Source organism: Vicugna pacos, chromosome 3 (assembly GCF_048564905.1).
Source record: "Vicugna pacos chromosome 3, VicPac4, whole genome shotgun sequence".
NCBI classification, from domain to species: Eukaryota; Metazoa; Chordata; class Mammalia; order Artiodactyla; family Camelidae; genus Vicugna; species Vicugna pacos.
Window position 1 is genome coordinate 7,910,197 of NC_132989.1, and position 16,343 is coordinate 7,926,539.

At 43.4% G+C, this 16,343-nt stretch overlaps 1 protein-coding gene across 11 annotated transcripts in view; it reads left to right on the plus strand.

Annotated features, from left to right (window-relative positions):
- Positions 1 to 16,343, plus strand: part of EBF1 (EBF transcription factor 1) — a 376,175-nt gene that overhangs the window by 279,361 nt on the left and 80,471 nt on the right. For 6 of the 11 annotated variants that reach the window (XM_072953719.1, XM_072953718.1, XM_072953721.1 and 3 more), the window contains exon 9: positions 1,654 to 1,784. In XM_072953719.1, the coding sequence (XP_072809820.1) occupies positions 1,654 to 1,784 (131 nt within the window). Of the gene's footprint in view, positions 1 to 1,650; positions 1,785 to 16,343 lie in introns of all 11 variants that reach the window. The other 5 variants (XM_072953717.1, XM_072953720.1, XM_072953712.1 and 2 more) reach the window with 1 other exon arrangement.

Sequence of the window (16,343 nt, forward strand, 5' to 3'; positions counted from 1 at the left end):
ATTTTACATCGTTGTTAAATGTAGTTTATTTTTCTTATAAATTGCTTGGAATCATATTCTACCATTGGTTTGGGAATATTCAATCTGCATTTAAACGTGGTTATTTTTAAAGAAAAGAATCTATGAAAAAGCCCTATCCTGTGGAACATTGATCACAACTTGTATGTGACTTAAACATTGGACAAGAATTTTCAAGTTATGAATCATTTACATTTTCTTGATTAATCATTTTGTTTGGGGGAGAAAGTGGAGGCGAGAAAAGGCCTCTGAACTGCCCAGTTTGGGTTGTAAATGCATTGCTATGAGTTCAGCCAACATGAAGTGTTTAGTTTGGATATTTCCAAATTTCTCCGTGCAATTTTATGAGATTAATTTGAATCAAAGTCAAACCGTTCTTCTTGTTTGTGTGGTGGCACGTGAGCGATGGTCCCACAGGGCTGGGCTTCAGGTTTTCCTTTCTTCTTGCAAAAGTTCAAGTGTGACATTTTGCCAAGTTTGACAAAGTCCAGTCATTTTTTTGCCAGGTTTTTGTTTTTTTTTTTTTTTTCCCCTGTTAAAATTAACTGGTGCTCTCATTGGCTTCCATACTTGGAAAGCCAGTCTGGGGTACTTTATAAACTTTTACTTCGTGAACAAGGAGGGTCTCCTTTTCTCTCCTTATGCAGTGTCTCCTTTGCTTTAGAATTTTGCACAGTTCCTGTTTGTAAAAGCGATCATGGGAACACCAGCACTGGGCACTGTTGAGTTGAAAATCCTCGGTGGCACCAGCGTCCTCTCTGAGAGATTTCAAACCCTTCAATTACGTGTATGCCCAGCAATTCGGTTGAAAGCATGCCTTGCTCATCAGGCAAAACCACCTCCCGTCTGTTTGGAATCAGAGGATTTGCAAAGCATTTCCCATCTCCCAGGGCCATTTATAATGGAAAGAAAAGAGATAGGAAGTTTTGGAAAAGCCACTTCTTGGGTTTGATGCCTGGGAATGACAACAAATCAAAGGTCATGGGACTTTCTGTGGTTCAGCCCTGACTCAGCGTTTGGGTTACATAATTCACCCTGAGTGACCTGCGTACTTTGCATCTATCAAATGGGATCCATGACATTTATTGAAAAAAATCTTAATGATCTTTAAACAGGAATGTTGCTCTGTTAGTGTTACCGACAGAAGGCATGGAATGAAAATGATGTTCTGCTCCAGCCTTCTCTTTTTCTTCCCTTCCCACTGGACAGCAATGTTTATCTAAAAATCTGCAAGTTTTCTTTTCAGGAAATACATTTAATTATGAACCAATTCCACTGGAAGGTTTCCAGTGAGTTCGAAAAAGCCACCCATCTTTTTCTTTTTTTTTTTTAATCTTCGGCATTTCATAAATTAAATTTTCCCTCCATGTTTTATTTCATAAGATTTTCAGGTTTGAAAAAGATTTGGGTGAAATATATGTGTCTTTAACAGAAACAATGAAAAGAATGCTTTTACAAACTGAAATTGCACCCCGAGGGTTCAGGTCCTAATGCGACTAGGAATGCTGAGGTCTTGAGGGACTTCCTGTTAGTGAAAAGATAAAAGATTTTTTTTTCTTTTTCTCAAGTCTCCCATCATTAAAGTTTGGTTCTAACGGCAGACTCCTTCTCTTTTTCATGTGTGTTGAAAAGCAGCTACTCCCTGTATCAAAGCCATCAGCCCGAGTGAAGGATGGACGACGGGAGGTGCGACTGTGATCATCATAGGGGACAATTTCTTTGATGGGTTACAGGTCATATTCGGTACCATGCTGGTCTGGAGTGAGGTAGGTGTTGTCTGAACATTAATATCTAATAGCTTGGTCTGGTTGGGGATACTGTCTACACTTGAATTTCTAATAGAGTGTGTGGAATTTAGTGGTGCCATTCTGGGTGGGCCAGCTCCAGTCTTACAGAACTCTGGAGACCAGGAAAGATGGGTTGGGTCTACCAAGAGGCATCACTGCCTGCTGGAATGGCTTCCAACCACTGGCCTGTAAGTACCAGGAGAGCTTCTGCTTTGTCATTTGTTCTCACGGGCTAGCCACGGAGTGGAGGTCCTAATGTGCACTGGGAATTGGAAAGCAGATCCAGAGTCGCAAATATATAGGCAAAGCCCTGTTAGGGCTTTAATAAAGTAGGAAGTTGTGAATATTTGTAGATGGAGTCATTTGTAGACCCATCTTCAAGGAACACCATCCCCATGACAGTAATAATCCAGGTGTAGGTGGTTCTTGACTTTTTCGATGGCTCGTCATCAGAGAGTGAGTGACTTGCCGGGAGAACCGAGGAGAACCCAGAGCTTTTTCCAGCCCTAGGAACTTATAGCTCCCAGGCATTTCCGTGTGAGACTGCAACCATCTGAAAATGACTGTGTTCTATGTGTGTAGTGCTTTCCAAGCACTGGGATCATGGTCGTAACCTGCCAGTTGACTTGTCTGGCAATAATCAATGTGAGCTCAGGAGCACAAAACATGAACATCACACTTATATACAAGCCGTGGCAAACTTGCCTTTGGTTTCTAAATTCTGAGCCTCGATTTCTCAGCCAGCATGCCCAGAGCCCCCTCTTCCTTCACCTCCCTGACGTTTAGAGCAAAAACAATGTTAGGGCTGCAAGGTACCATTGAGTTCATTCATCCCGCACACCTTACACGTGGTCACAGAATCACGACACTTCCCTGAGACTGACTAGATGCTAAGTACTGAGCTGAGCTCTTGACGTGGAACATTTTAGTCTTCCCTCTACACCGCGATGGAGATACTCTTAGTGTGCATCTTTCTTAATAAGGATACCGAGGCTTAGAGATACATTGTTACATAACCTGAAAGCAGCCACCCAGAGCCTAGAGCATGTGAGCGATGTGTGTGTGGCCACAGAAAGAAGTCGGTAGCACCACTGGAGCTAGAACTGCGATTTTCTGGTTCCATTTCTCGTTGTCCTCCCGTGACTCCGCTGTTCAGCCCATCCAGATATTTCCACTGTGCTCTCTCTTCAGCAGGGCCGTAGAGATAAGCAGAAAGTTAAGACTGTGATAGCTGAGTATGTTTATCTTTCCAAAGGAGAGCCTGCCCTTCTTTTTAAGCCTTCTGTGAGCACATCTCCCTGCCAGGAGGCCGCTCTGGCCAGCCCCTGGCCAGCACACCCTGCCGCGGCCTTTGGATGTCCCGCACGGCCAGCTAGCGGCATGCGCTTGGCCCGAGAATCAAAGCTCCCGTGCAGCTGAATCAGAGATGGGCTTTTCGGTCCACCACACTAAGTGTTGTCCAAGTTGGAATATCCCAGGCATGAAGAGTGGACTGAAATGGCCCAGGCAACTGCACCCCATCCTTTTTTAATTATTATTATTGAAGTATAGTCAGTTTGCAATGTTGTGTCAATTTCCGGTGTGCAGCCCAAGGCTCCAGTCATGCATATACATACATACGTTCGTTTTCATGTTCTTTTTCTACAAGATATTGGATACAGTTCCCTGTGCTGTACAGTATAAACTTGTTGTTTGCACCATGTTCTTTGCTGGAACCATTGGGTTATAAAATTAGAAGCATCATGTACATGACATATTTTGCTTCCGACCCGGTGTCTTCATGGCTGCTGGATACAGCAGTGCTCACCGGGACAGCTTTTCCCAGGTCTCCTGGGCTGTGTCTTCATCCCTTCCTGTCTCTCGTTCTGTTTCATGTCCTGGACTCTGACAGAGGGGAAGAATAAATAGAATATGAACTCCTTACTGCAGATCATAGCAGTCAAAGTGAGGGCAGAGAAGTGGGGCTCAAAACTGTCCATATTGTTGACCCCTGAGTGCAAGCTGGGTTAGTGTGACGCTTCCTTGACAACCTTGCACCGTCCTAGCCCAGGCATACGAGTGACACTGGACGTGGATGAGGGCTGCAGCACATCAGGAAGTCATTGCTTTGCCCCTCCACCTTGTTCCCAGTCAAGGTCCCCCAGTTTCCTCTTGGTTCCCCCACTTTCTTGCCCTCTTTGGGGAACAGGTAAGGGAGGTTAAATTCTCACTTAGATGTACCTACATTGCGTTAAAGGATCTGTTTCCATGTAACAAAATCAATGCAAATCATGAAAAGGAAAATCCACTGAGGCGATACTTCATCCTCCTCCCTCGTCTGCCTCCTCACTGCCCCTGCCTCACATGCCCAGAAGCCCCTCAGCGTGGATCTGGGGGCGTCCAGCTAGAAGCTGAGGGCAGGGGCTGCATGCTCCTTCTCTGCCCACCTCCTCCTCCAAACTGCTCTCATCCATGTGTCTGTCAGAAACCAACCATGACCCTCACCTGCTGGAAGCCTGCTACAGAGTTTCCCCATGTGTTTTCACAGATATTCTTTGAAAATAAATCAATCCCCTGCGGCATGAGCAGTTGGGTGTCTGCATGGAGACTTTCATTTGGGCTGTTATCCTCATGATGATCCTGACATTTAGAAAAATGAGCCTTGCGGAGATGAACTTTTTGTAAATATTCTCAACTATTTATAAATTTGACAGATACGGTGTCAGTGCCTTTTTTTTTTTTTTTATTGCAGGGAGAGAATCTGGTCCTGCTCCAAAGAAATTGAGAACTAGCTCGCATTTACTAAGGGTTTATCATGTGTAGGCACCTTGTGGGTTTTATTTTATGTATTCTTTGTGATAGCCCTGTGTCAGATTCATATAAGGAAACCGAGCGTCAAGATGTTAAGACCCTCACCCACCACCACACAGACCGTGCAGGAGGTGGGATCTGAACCACGATGTATGTTTTAACAAGGGAAATACAAGCCCCAGTCAATGAGAGAGCAACTGGGTGGAATCCTGAGGGAAGAAAGACAGAAAGAATAGAGGAAAAAAAGACACGCATCATGATCTAGTTGGATCATAGTCGAAGGGCAACAGCGCGCAGTAACTGAGGCTCTTCTTTTTGATCAGAATTACTTAAGTGCCTTAGGGGCAAAAAGCATCAACCAAATTTGGGGCCATTTCTCCAGGCTTCCACTGGATAGTATCAGAACTTGATAACTGTGAATACAAAGAGAAGATATTTATGAACATAGAGGCTGACTCGTATCAGCTAACATTCTAGGAGTCAGGAAGTAACTTAGGTGCTATGCTAAGTGCTCGGGATGGCCCTCACGTGAGCCTGGTGACAGCTGTATGCCCTGTTGTTCTCATTTTACTGATGAGGAAATTGAGGCCTGGGGAAGCTGGACAAGCTGTTCAGTTATCCAGTGGCGGGGATGGGATTTGAACCCAGACAGTCCAACTCCAGGGCTCACCTTCTTAACCATCCACGAGTTAGCCTGGGCCAAAATTTGTACCCGAGGGTTTTACCGTATCAGACCAAGCTGTAATGATCACCGTTGCCACTGATGCCTTGAACGGGAGGGTATCTTCACAGTTACTAACACCCTCCAGGGTGAGGTGGACTTGTCGTGTAGAGGATCAGAAGTAAGAGCAGTGCCTTCACCTTCCAGTTGTGTACATTTGTGGGTGGATCCGTTGACTTCTAGGAAGAAATTATCCTTACAAAGGGAAAGGCTACATCTACCATTTGTGTTAGAGGCAGATGACAACCTCTTCCTTTTTCTGCATAAGTGACAGTTACTGTATATTTCAGACAGTCAACCTGTTTGGGCCTCCTCTCTGGAGTGGGACCCCAGTCTGTCCAAAGCCTTGTCCCTGGCCACATTTTCTCTTGAGGTTCTGCCACCTTTGAGGTCTAGTACTTCTAATCCCAAGTAGACCTTTTATCTCTTCTCCGCGTCCTCACTCTGTAGCCCAGGGCACTCAGGAAGCAGGCTGGTGGGCCAGGACAAGCGGATAACATTTTAGATTAGCAGCTGACGCTATTATTTGGAGTCTTTTTTTAGCTAAAGAATTTTTAAAAAGAGCCAGAGAAAATAGGGCTGGCTTCATTTACCCTCGTCTGTGCTCTTCCCAGCCCGGTCTTTTGCAAATGAGTAGTTCAGTTTGGCTCTCAGATGGCCCCCTGAGGGCTGGGGAGAAGAAAGGTGGCGTTCAACTGCTGCTAACTCAGCTGCCTCCTGCGGGCTCCCAAGTCTGGGGGGAGCCACAGGGCGTTCTCGTGAATTTGGTTCGCCATCTTTGTTAGCCTTCCTTATTGTTTCTTCCCCTTTCTCCTCTCTCTCCTCTTACAAAGCAAATTATTTTACTGATATTCTTGTGTTCCTTATCAGACCTCGCCCCAGAAGACTTAAAAAAATTCTTGGTCGTGTTTTATACATAAACCCAGGAAAACCAACAGGGTTGATGTGTGCTTGTGTTCAACGTGGGTTGAGCTTTTCCGCAAATAGAGATGCGCTTGGCTGTTTTTGCTTTTCTTCTGACATGTGATTTGGAGGAGGGAGGGGCTCCTGTTACTGTTTTGTAGAGCTAACTGTGAGTTTACCACCTCCCTCTCAATTCCTGTAACTTCTAAATGGTGGGTACTGCTTGGCTTGACTGCAGGTGTTTAGCACTGGGATAGGTACCATGGGTGATCAGAGTGAGGCCTTCGGGGATCTGGTGTTTATTTGGAAAGACAGCTTGCTCTCATTAGCACATTAGAGAGTTACATAATATATTGGTGGAGTCTAGAGTTCAACGTGTGACTTCAGATTCCAGGCAGGGTTCTAGAAGGCAGAGAGAATACCGTAGTCAGAAGTAGACTGTTCGAATAACCAGTCAAATTGCTCGTAGCCCAGTGGATCTCTGTGCTGCACATTTTTTGACTCTCCCAATCCTTTTGTTTACTTACTGAAATATCCCAGAGAATTTACACCACTTAAGGTATTTAAGCTGCCTTCCGAATTGTCCAGTGGTGGGATTGGCAAGGAGCAGAAGGTGACAGGAACTGAAGACACCCATCCAAGCACGGATTTAGGTTTCATGGCGTAGCAGTGGACTGGGAGGCCCTCAGGGGGCCCAGATAGTAATTACAGCCCTTCCCTTACATTACAGTCATTGTTGGTCACTGGAGCTCCATCTCTGCATCTAAAAATGAGGGTCTTAGGCTAAATCCTCTTTGAAACCAGCAACAATTCTAGTAATTCCTTGTATCTGGAGAGCTCTCCCTTAAGAATCCCAGCCCCAAACAGTAAGAAGAGTGGGAGTGAGGATGGTGGGAAGTAACTTCTTCCACTCCTGTTCTTCGCTTTTAGAACGTGCTTGCAATATACAAATACCATGATTATTTGCGAAAGGGTTCTTTGAACTTCATCAAAGCAATTTGATTAGCCCCCAAACTGGACCTCCCTATTGATATGTTTTCAGTCAATATTGTTACTGTCTACACTTCAGATTCTGTTATCTGATATAAATCTGAGGCTTACACCACAATGTTGCTCTAATCCATCTTCCAGATAGTACTATGGTGTACACCATTTCTTTGGGAGATGGGAGATGGGGGAGGGAGGTCCGCCAGCAAATCTGGGACATATTAAGAAATAAATTTAACTGGTCCTTGTTCGAGAGCTTTTGAGGGACTTTGTGCACTTTGACGATCTAAGATGTAGCATGCAGCCTGTCCCAAACCCCTGTGACCACAGAACCTTTTTTTTTTTTTTTTTTTTTTTTTAGGGATCATCTTACAGGAAGATATATTGACAGTGGTGGAAGTCACTTAGATTTCATGTTAATGAAGTAAAGTCATGAAATCCAATCATAAAGTGATGGGGCTGGGGTTGATGTGAGACAATTGTCTGAAATATTAGCAAAGTATTCTTCAGCTCAGACCAGGAATGTTTGGAGCCATTCATTCTTTAATGTTGCAAGGCTCTGAACAGAATTTCTCTCATATTTTGCATCTGGTCTTAGTCTGTGCACACTTGGCGTTGGATGGCATGTGACTCTGTGGCACAGCTGTATTTAAAGATTGCCAGGACCCCTTAGATGGGAGGATGAGAGAAGCCAGAGTTACACCCCTGTGTGAACCAGTTAGCCTCACCCAGGGGCAGACGTTGTCTTTTTCATCTGGAGGAATGTTTTCTTTACCTGCATTTCCAGAGACAGGGAGAAGGCAAAAGAAGCCATGGAGACCGGTGGGTGACCGTAATTAGGTAAATGGCGGTTTGTGGGGCTGAGAGGCAATTTGGCTGCTTGAATCCAAAAGTTGGAAAACAAGGTTGTAAATGCATTTCTTGGTCTCTTTCCTTCTTCCTTTCCATGTCAACTTTCCATTCTCATTTGTCCGCATAGCTCAGAGAAAGGATTGTAAATTTAAAAACAAACAAACAAAAAAACTAGTATTTGCTCCTCTGTGCCATCAAAAAATGAACTGCCACTCATACATACGTTCCCCGTGCAAGTTCCCCGGGCTTTACGTCTGCCCTTGGCTGCGGAACCACATGCAGAGTCACAAAATCATGAGAGCTTTGAGGAACCTTTCCAGTCATTGAGTGCAGCTTTTTTATTTTGAAAGTGAGGAAGAAGAGGTTCCAGAGCCCACCCCTGCAGTGACTGGTCCCAGGAGCACGTTAGCTGCTTAGGGCCGGGATTCTGGCCCAATTCTCCTGACCCCGATCTTGCTCCCCATTCAGCTTTCATTTGTACCCAGGATTTCCCGTGATATTTCCTTAGCCTTTTAACATATTACCCTACATTTACCAGACCCTCTCAAGCTCTGTACACAGTGGCATCACAATTCTCATGACTAGTATGTATAACGCATTTATAGGGGACACAATTCCACTAAAATCAAAAAGAAAATGAAGAAAGGTGGACAAAGACATTGTCTCAAATATTACCTCTTTCAAAATTTTATAATATAAATATGGTACAATGTTAATAGCTGTGTTATTTATTTTACGTATATTGAGACTTACAGTATAAGTTTAATTCAAAGTTGATTAAATGCTGGGGTTTAAAATAATTCGTAGTCGCGGCCTTTTTCCTAAATATACCAGCTGCGAAGTCTGTAGTCAACCTGTAATTACTGATCATCTGTTATTAGGAGGAATATGCCTAATGCCGTATTTTAAACTTCATTTGTAGACAATAAATAGAGCAGTTTAAATCCGTTGCATCAAGCTTTGAATAGGACTTTGAAGAATACCTTTCGAGTCTAAGTTATCTTATGGAGAATGGTTTCTAAATGAGCCAGCATATTTAAAAACAGATTAAAAATAGTCGAATGGCCTTTTTAATATAGTTACATAGTTATAACCATGCTCACATGATTCTTAGAAATGCTTTAATCTGTATTGCTATTTTAAAAGCCTGAGACACTTGAAATCTATCCTGTATGTTGGTATTTATGGGATAATTAGAAACAACGTTTTTCAGTTGTCTCCAGTGCACGCAGGAGGCACGTGTGTGTGCCTCTCACTGGAATGGCAACCACAGAAGTGCGATTCGTTCCTAATTTTAACATGAAGCAGAGACAGGATTCGCACCTGGCTGCAGTCATGTGACTGCTACAAAGAAAATCAGTGTTTATATAGAGCTTTGTTCACTTTGTGCATGTGCTCAGTGCCGATCGCTGCAATGGCTCCCTGATGGTCTGAGCTAAAAAGCCTTCCTCCTTATGCAGTCTTACTGGCTTCCTCTTTCTTAAAGCCTCAGCCCCTTAGTTTGGGGTCCAGGCACACCTGTGGAGGACTCTGACCTTTTAACATCCCTGCCCACCGTTCATCTTAACTGATGCTCCTTTCTCACGGAGTTGGTAGCTCCTCTTTATTCCCCTTAGTGATTTCTCACCTCTGCCCTCTTGTCTGGCTTATGCTGTTCCTCCTGCCACAATGCTTTTCCCTCCTTTTTGTGCCCAAATCCTTCCACCCTCTAAGATCCAGTAGAAACTAGTTTTGTCTGGGAAATCTTCCCTCATAGCTCTAGATACGGAATTATTTTCTCTTCTTTTTAAATTCTTAATGGCCTTATCTGTGCTGTATTCTGTTCCTTGTAACTTTCTATCTTTAATTATTGTTTTCTTAAGGGGATGCGCTCTCCTTTGAAGGCAGGATTCATAATTCAGCGTAGTCTCCTACAGTGTCTAGCACAGAGCCTTGCGTGTCCAAGACATTCATTTATACAGAATAGTATAGAACGACACTACTTCGCCTTTCATTCATTCATTCATTCAAACAAATGCTCCTTATTAGCAGCTGTTATATTCAATGCAGCTTCCAAGTGTCAGTACCAGACAGACAGATTGCAGTTTCATTTTTGTTAATGCGTGTGTGATTAGATAGTTTATATTTAGATATATTTATGGTGCAATAAGGATGCACATAAATACTTTAGTGTAAATCTGCTGGTTATGGTGAGGATTAAGTTGTAACAAAACTAAAACTTTTTAAGTGATTGATACGAGTGAGGCCTCCTCCTAAACTCATTACAGGCATGAAGTCAATTAATCCTCGTAATAACACTGGTGAGATAGTCAGCCCCCTCCCCCTCCCCCACCTCCCTTCCTAGGCAATGAAACTGATGGCCAGAGAGGCTGAGTGACTTTCCAGAGGTCCCACAGCTGGTACCTTGCAAAGTTTGGACTTGAACCAGAATCTGTCTAACTCCAGAGCCATCTTTTAACTGTCTAAAAAGAATGCAGTAAAACGTCATTAATCCAGAGAAGAGTGTTATGGTCATCTCAACTCTCTAAAATTCAGCATAAAACTTGAAGTAAGCAAAAAAAAAAAAAAAAAAAAAGTAAACGTATAAAATCCCAGCCTTTGGGGTAACCAGAACAGTGGGTTTTAACACACTATGCTATCTCTTTTCCCACGTCACAGCGGATCAGAAGGAGCAAACTGGAGGCGGGTTGTTAGAAGCAGGCTCAGTGACAGCAGAAGTGACAGCTTAATGTCAGGGCAGGAAAGGAAAACCTAAAAAGCCGACACAGAACTAGATTACTGTGCTGCACATTAATGACTGCTCGTAATGACAGTGGTCCTCAGTAATCAAGGAGGCGATGGCAATTATACTCACTATCTTCTGTCTGAAACAGAGTGATGTGTGTAACGCATCCTCCAAAGACTTCAGAGAGAGCAGCCGTGGTGGCACCTTATTAAAAGGGGGCTGGCTTCACTCACTCCCTGAAGCGACGTGTTAAATCAGGAATTGCTGAATAGATGCCCAAGTGTCACTGTAGATAGGATGCAAATAAGAACTTTAGCACCAAAGAATGTTAGAACGAGTCACTGTTGAGTATCTTACAGCTTTGATGCCCTATTCTTAGAGCTCGGAAAGCCCCTGAAAGACTTTTTTGGTGGAAGATGAATTTATCTGCTGCTGCCCCACCTTTTGGTCCTTATATTTTTCTTTCCTAATTCCTAATCTTTGCAGGCAGAGATTCTGCCCTGCGGACTGCCAACTTTGATAACAAACATTCGGCCCCTTCCAAAAATGCATCTGGGCTTCCTTTTTCTTTTATATTTTAATTTTCGAACAAACAAAGCAGCAGCCCAGGACCCTGAGCCAGGCCTGAGTAGGGCATGGTGTTCGTTCTTGACTGGATGTAGAAAAACAAGGCTCAAGAAAGAGCTCATTGTGCAGTTTCAAACCGCAGGGGCTGGCGTTCCTGGTGTCCAGTCCTCTCCGTCTGGAATACGCTGGCCCTCAGGAACTCACCCGAGCTTCTCCAGCTCCCAGATGGTCAGGATGAGATCCAGTCTTTAATGGGGCCCAATTGGCACAAGATTTACATCCTGGGAAGAGAGCCGGAGAAAGTTTATTTAAAAAATAAATTACCGAAAAATAAATAAATCAATCAACCCACAAAACCGAAGGTAGTCGAAGGATAACGTGTTTATTTTAGCCTTTTTTCTCCCCAGTCTGTTATTTTGAAAGATGATCTTGTTGCTGTTTTGTTTTGTACAATTAACTGCATTGATTTAGGGACCTGGTGAGTTTCTTGGTCAGAAGAATTGGGCAGTATATTTTTGTGAATGGTTAATGAGGATACCAGGAAGTCTGTGGGGGCAAAGTAAAAAAAAAAAAAAAAATTTTTTTTTTCTTTAGTGAAAAGATTTTTTCAGTGGGGTGATATTGATGGTATCTTTTTGTAGTGGTGGACTTGTAAGGGACTTTATTGCATCTTCAACCTAATTATTAGCAGTGGTGAATAACATCACGGTATTTATTCATTCAATGCTCCCCAAGCGTTTGTTGAATGTCTCCTAGTTCCCAGGCACTGGTAAAACTGGAAACATAGCAGTAAAAAACAAGAAAGACAAAGTTCACATCCTCATGAGGCTTATGTTCTAGTTGGGGAGGATCCAATCAATAGAGAAATAGATCTGTATCTCTCTTCTTTGTGTCTATGATGCTGTCGATAGGAGAGAAATTTTAGACTTTGTGAAGAAATAGCGCTGACGATTCAAAAGCCAGATTTTAAGTCCCCTATTGAACTCAGTTCCTGAGACTTTAGTTTCAAAAGTCTCCTCTGACAGTCATACATAAAGTTTATCTTGGGGAATTCACATGACCTAACATACTTTGCTAAACATCGGTTGAGTTATTTTCTTGAAGGGACAAAAGGAAACCAGAATGTTTGTGCAACAGTAAGTGCTTCCACGGGCTTTGTCTCACGTTCCCTGAGAAATCGTATACTGCCTTGGAGACAGGCAATTCTCGGGAAGGAAACAATCTGTGTTACGAAACCCAGAGAAGTCTGATTAGGGAACAAACCAGAATTCACCGAGGAGCTCGGGAGAAGAGCTGGCGTCCCCTGATTTATGTCGTACCCACTACAGGGGACTAGAGATGGAATATGTAGGTTCAGCCAGCACCATCCCCAAGAACATTCAACTTATCGTAATTCAGCTTTCTTTGGGAACTCCAGAAAAATAATATTTTTCCAACACCACGTTTAACTACAGAAAGATGAATGTTCCTGGGTGGAAGCAAACTAAGTTTGCTTGTGTGGTCACTTCCCCTGTGGTGTCTCTTTAAAACCCCTTGGTCGATCTGGTTTTGAAGCTTTAATTATGCCTTTATGCTGCAGTTTCCTTGTATAAGTGTCTGCTTTCTGTCCATCACTCAGCACCCCCTGCCTATCTCAAAAGAGATGGATAGTATTACCCTAATTGAGGAGGAGGGAGAATGCTGTGCAGATTATTAATGCATAAATTAAAAAATTAATCTGGAAAGTGCTTTAGGATCCCTAGAGAAGCTCTACCAAACACAAAGCATATTTAACATTATTATCAGTACTCCCATAGAGTGGATAGGAGCCCGGGAGGGGGATGAGCGGGTAAACTGAGGCACGGAGGGTGGCAGTGGGTGAACGGGCCAGCATACATTAGAACCCAGACTCTTGGGTGAGTAATATCTAGAAACCACTGTCCCCCTGCCCACTTAAGGCTTTTTCTAGTTGTAAATATTATTTTTCCAGAGAAGAAACTTCTCCTTCCTTTTACCCATTCTCTTTAAGTCTTTAGACTTTTTTTTTTTTTTTACTTTTTAGTGTTGAAAGTGATTAAGGCTAAAATACTTACTCCTAAGGCTAGTAATGAAAAGTCACTGGTGTGCTCTCTAGTAATCCCAGTTATTTTTTTTTAGCTTTGTGGCTTGGAACTTCAAACTGCATTTATTTCATATAGTTACACTGGTTGGCATACACACAGAAAGGGTCATCTTAGAATTGCTCTTTTGTTTTGCTGGGAAATGATTCATGGCCAGCCTGTCACGAAGTGAGAAAGGTTATTTTGAGGACCCACCATGCTCCCAGAACCTCTTAGGATGTAGGGGAAGCTGAGGACCCTGTCCATCCGGTCAGCAGCGGAGGTAGAATGAAAAGTACAAGTGCCAGGAATTATGGGAAAACAATACGTACCAGTAGGGAGGGGCCGCCGTGGCTGTGTACCTGGGTCATCAGGCAGGCAGACTTGATGCTTCTGGTTGGTTCCTTGATCATTTTTGTTAACCTTTCCTGAAGTTCATTTTTCACATCTGTGAACCAGCTAATTCCCATGCCTGCGCCTAATACTGTAGGACAGAAATCACTGGAGGAGTGTTTCATGGTACTTGGCACATGGTTACAAGACAATGAAACATCTTAGCAGCTGAGGTCACCATCAAGGCCGTCACCACCATCCACTTAGTGTGAGCTAGAGTGACACAGATAGTAAGTGCTGCTGGCTGTCAGAGAGGACAATGATTCTCAAGACCCGCCCCCTTTCCCCAGAATTCTTCAGCATGTCTCCATTACTGCTTTGAAACGCTGGGTACTCTCATTTACCCACCACCGGGGTCCTACTTCTGATCCTGCAGGAGACTTCTATAAAAACCATTTGGAGAGGTCTCTCCTCCCATGCCTCTCCTCTGGACTCTCAGACTCTGCAAACTGCCTCTCTGGGTTTTGCTTCCACCTCCATGCATCCTCCAAGATGCTCAGTGCATGCACAGAGGGACGCGTTGCTCTCTCCTGTTTCCCACTCTGTCAAGGAGGGACCCATCCCCCGCCCCCATGTCTGCCTTTTATCTCTTAGGGTCACAGCAACTTCACTTTGCAGCCAGAAGCCACAGCAAGAGTGCCTTGCCTGGCCCACCGCTTGGGACTCTTCTGCACTTGTGCTCCGAGTCTGGAGAAGAGAAAATGCTCACACAGGCAGCTCAGAGGGAGCATAATTGCTGTGGCCAGCAAGTCCTTGGTGTGCTGGCCTCTCCTGGGGCCTTGCAGAGACCATGTGGGTTTCTTTCATTGTCATACCACACTTTAAAGTGATTTCTTCTGATTATAACATTGATGCATTCTTGTTGCCCGAGAAGTTTGAGAATTTAGGGAGGTGTGCAGAGGGAACTGTAATTACCCATAACTTTACCATCTAGTGGTAACTTCTCTTGACACTTTGATTTTCCTTTTAGTCTTTCTTCCATGCCAATATTTATCTAATTCTTATATAATCACATGCAGTACATACTGCACAAAAGTGACAGTTTTCTACCTTTGATTTTTGTATTTTTCTCGTAATATAAGTAATACCTATAAATGTACGAATTTGTTTATTCCAGAATTACTTATGTGATTATTATTTCCTGTGCAAGCACATACACATGTACACACAAACAAGTAAACACAGAAATACATGCACATGCATATGAGGAAGAAGAGAGAAAGAAGACAAATCCCATCTAATTGATCAGTCCAGAAACAAACACTGTCAGCATTTAGCAGTGATCTTTCACGGCCCACTTTTTTAGTATTGTTTAACCATTTTTTTTCTTTATTTCATCTTATCCCTTCTCACTAGAGTGTGAGTCACAGACCCTCAGACATCTTCTTTTTTTGCCACTTATATGATATCTGAGCAGTGGTCTCATGCAGGGACCTGAGTGCTGGGCCAGTTGTATAATTAATTTTAAGAGCAACTTAGGGAATGAGAGTTAAATATTATCATGTTAAGAACAGTGGACACTTGTGGGGAGAGTATAGCTCAGGATTAGAGTGCCTGCTTAGCATGCACAAGGTCCTGGGTTCAATTCTCAGCACCTCCAATAATATAAATGAGTAAATAAACCTAATTACCTGCCCCCCCCAAATTTTTTTAAAAAAAGAAAAAGAGTAGCTGGTATCAACCTGGCCTGAAACCTGATGGTGTTCCTGGCTCTGGATACCTGCTGTAAATTTGTAAGTCCACACTGAGACATAAAAATAAACTAGGGTGCATATTTCTTAAAAAGAAAAAAAAAAGAACAGTGGACGCTTATGGATAGGGATTACTTCTCTTAATGGACTCAAACATCTAGTAGAATTCTGGCCTAATTTATACAAGCATTTATTCCAGAAATATTTTGGAAATATCCTGTAAGTAAGGCACTAAGTTAAATATTTTAGGGGATACAGATATGAGTTAGACCCTGTTGCTGAGCTCAGGGAGTGTCTAATGGGAAAAAGCAGTGTAGGAAAATCTTCACATACTTAAGTAAAGCAGGATGCTAATCGCTGTAGTATATATGCCATTATTATATAAGGTCTTACAAAAGTGCAGGTAGCGCTGACTCTTAGGATCAGGTAACACAGATTGGAAGAGACAGCGTAAGTAGGGGGATGCGTAGCAAGGAATGGCACGAACAAAGCAAAGATGGTAGGCGAGGCTGTGCTTTCATGTGTGCACATGGCCTTGTGTCCAGAATGTGGAGCGGTGGAGTGGAAGTGTACCAGAAAGGGCGGCCAGCTGTCAGGCCTTGGAGTGGCTGAGCACTGTGCCAAGGAGGCCGGACTGTGTACCGTACGTAAGGGGGCAGGTGAGGGTTTGAGTCAGGACATGGCATGACGAGGCTGATTTGAAGACTGTAATTCCAGGGGAGAAACTCCACGTAGAGAGAGATCATTTAGGAAGCAGTTACAATGTCGCAGTAGCCTGAGTGAGAAATGGTGACAGCCTGAACAGGAGAAAGCAGCAAGGAGCCAGCGGAA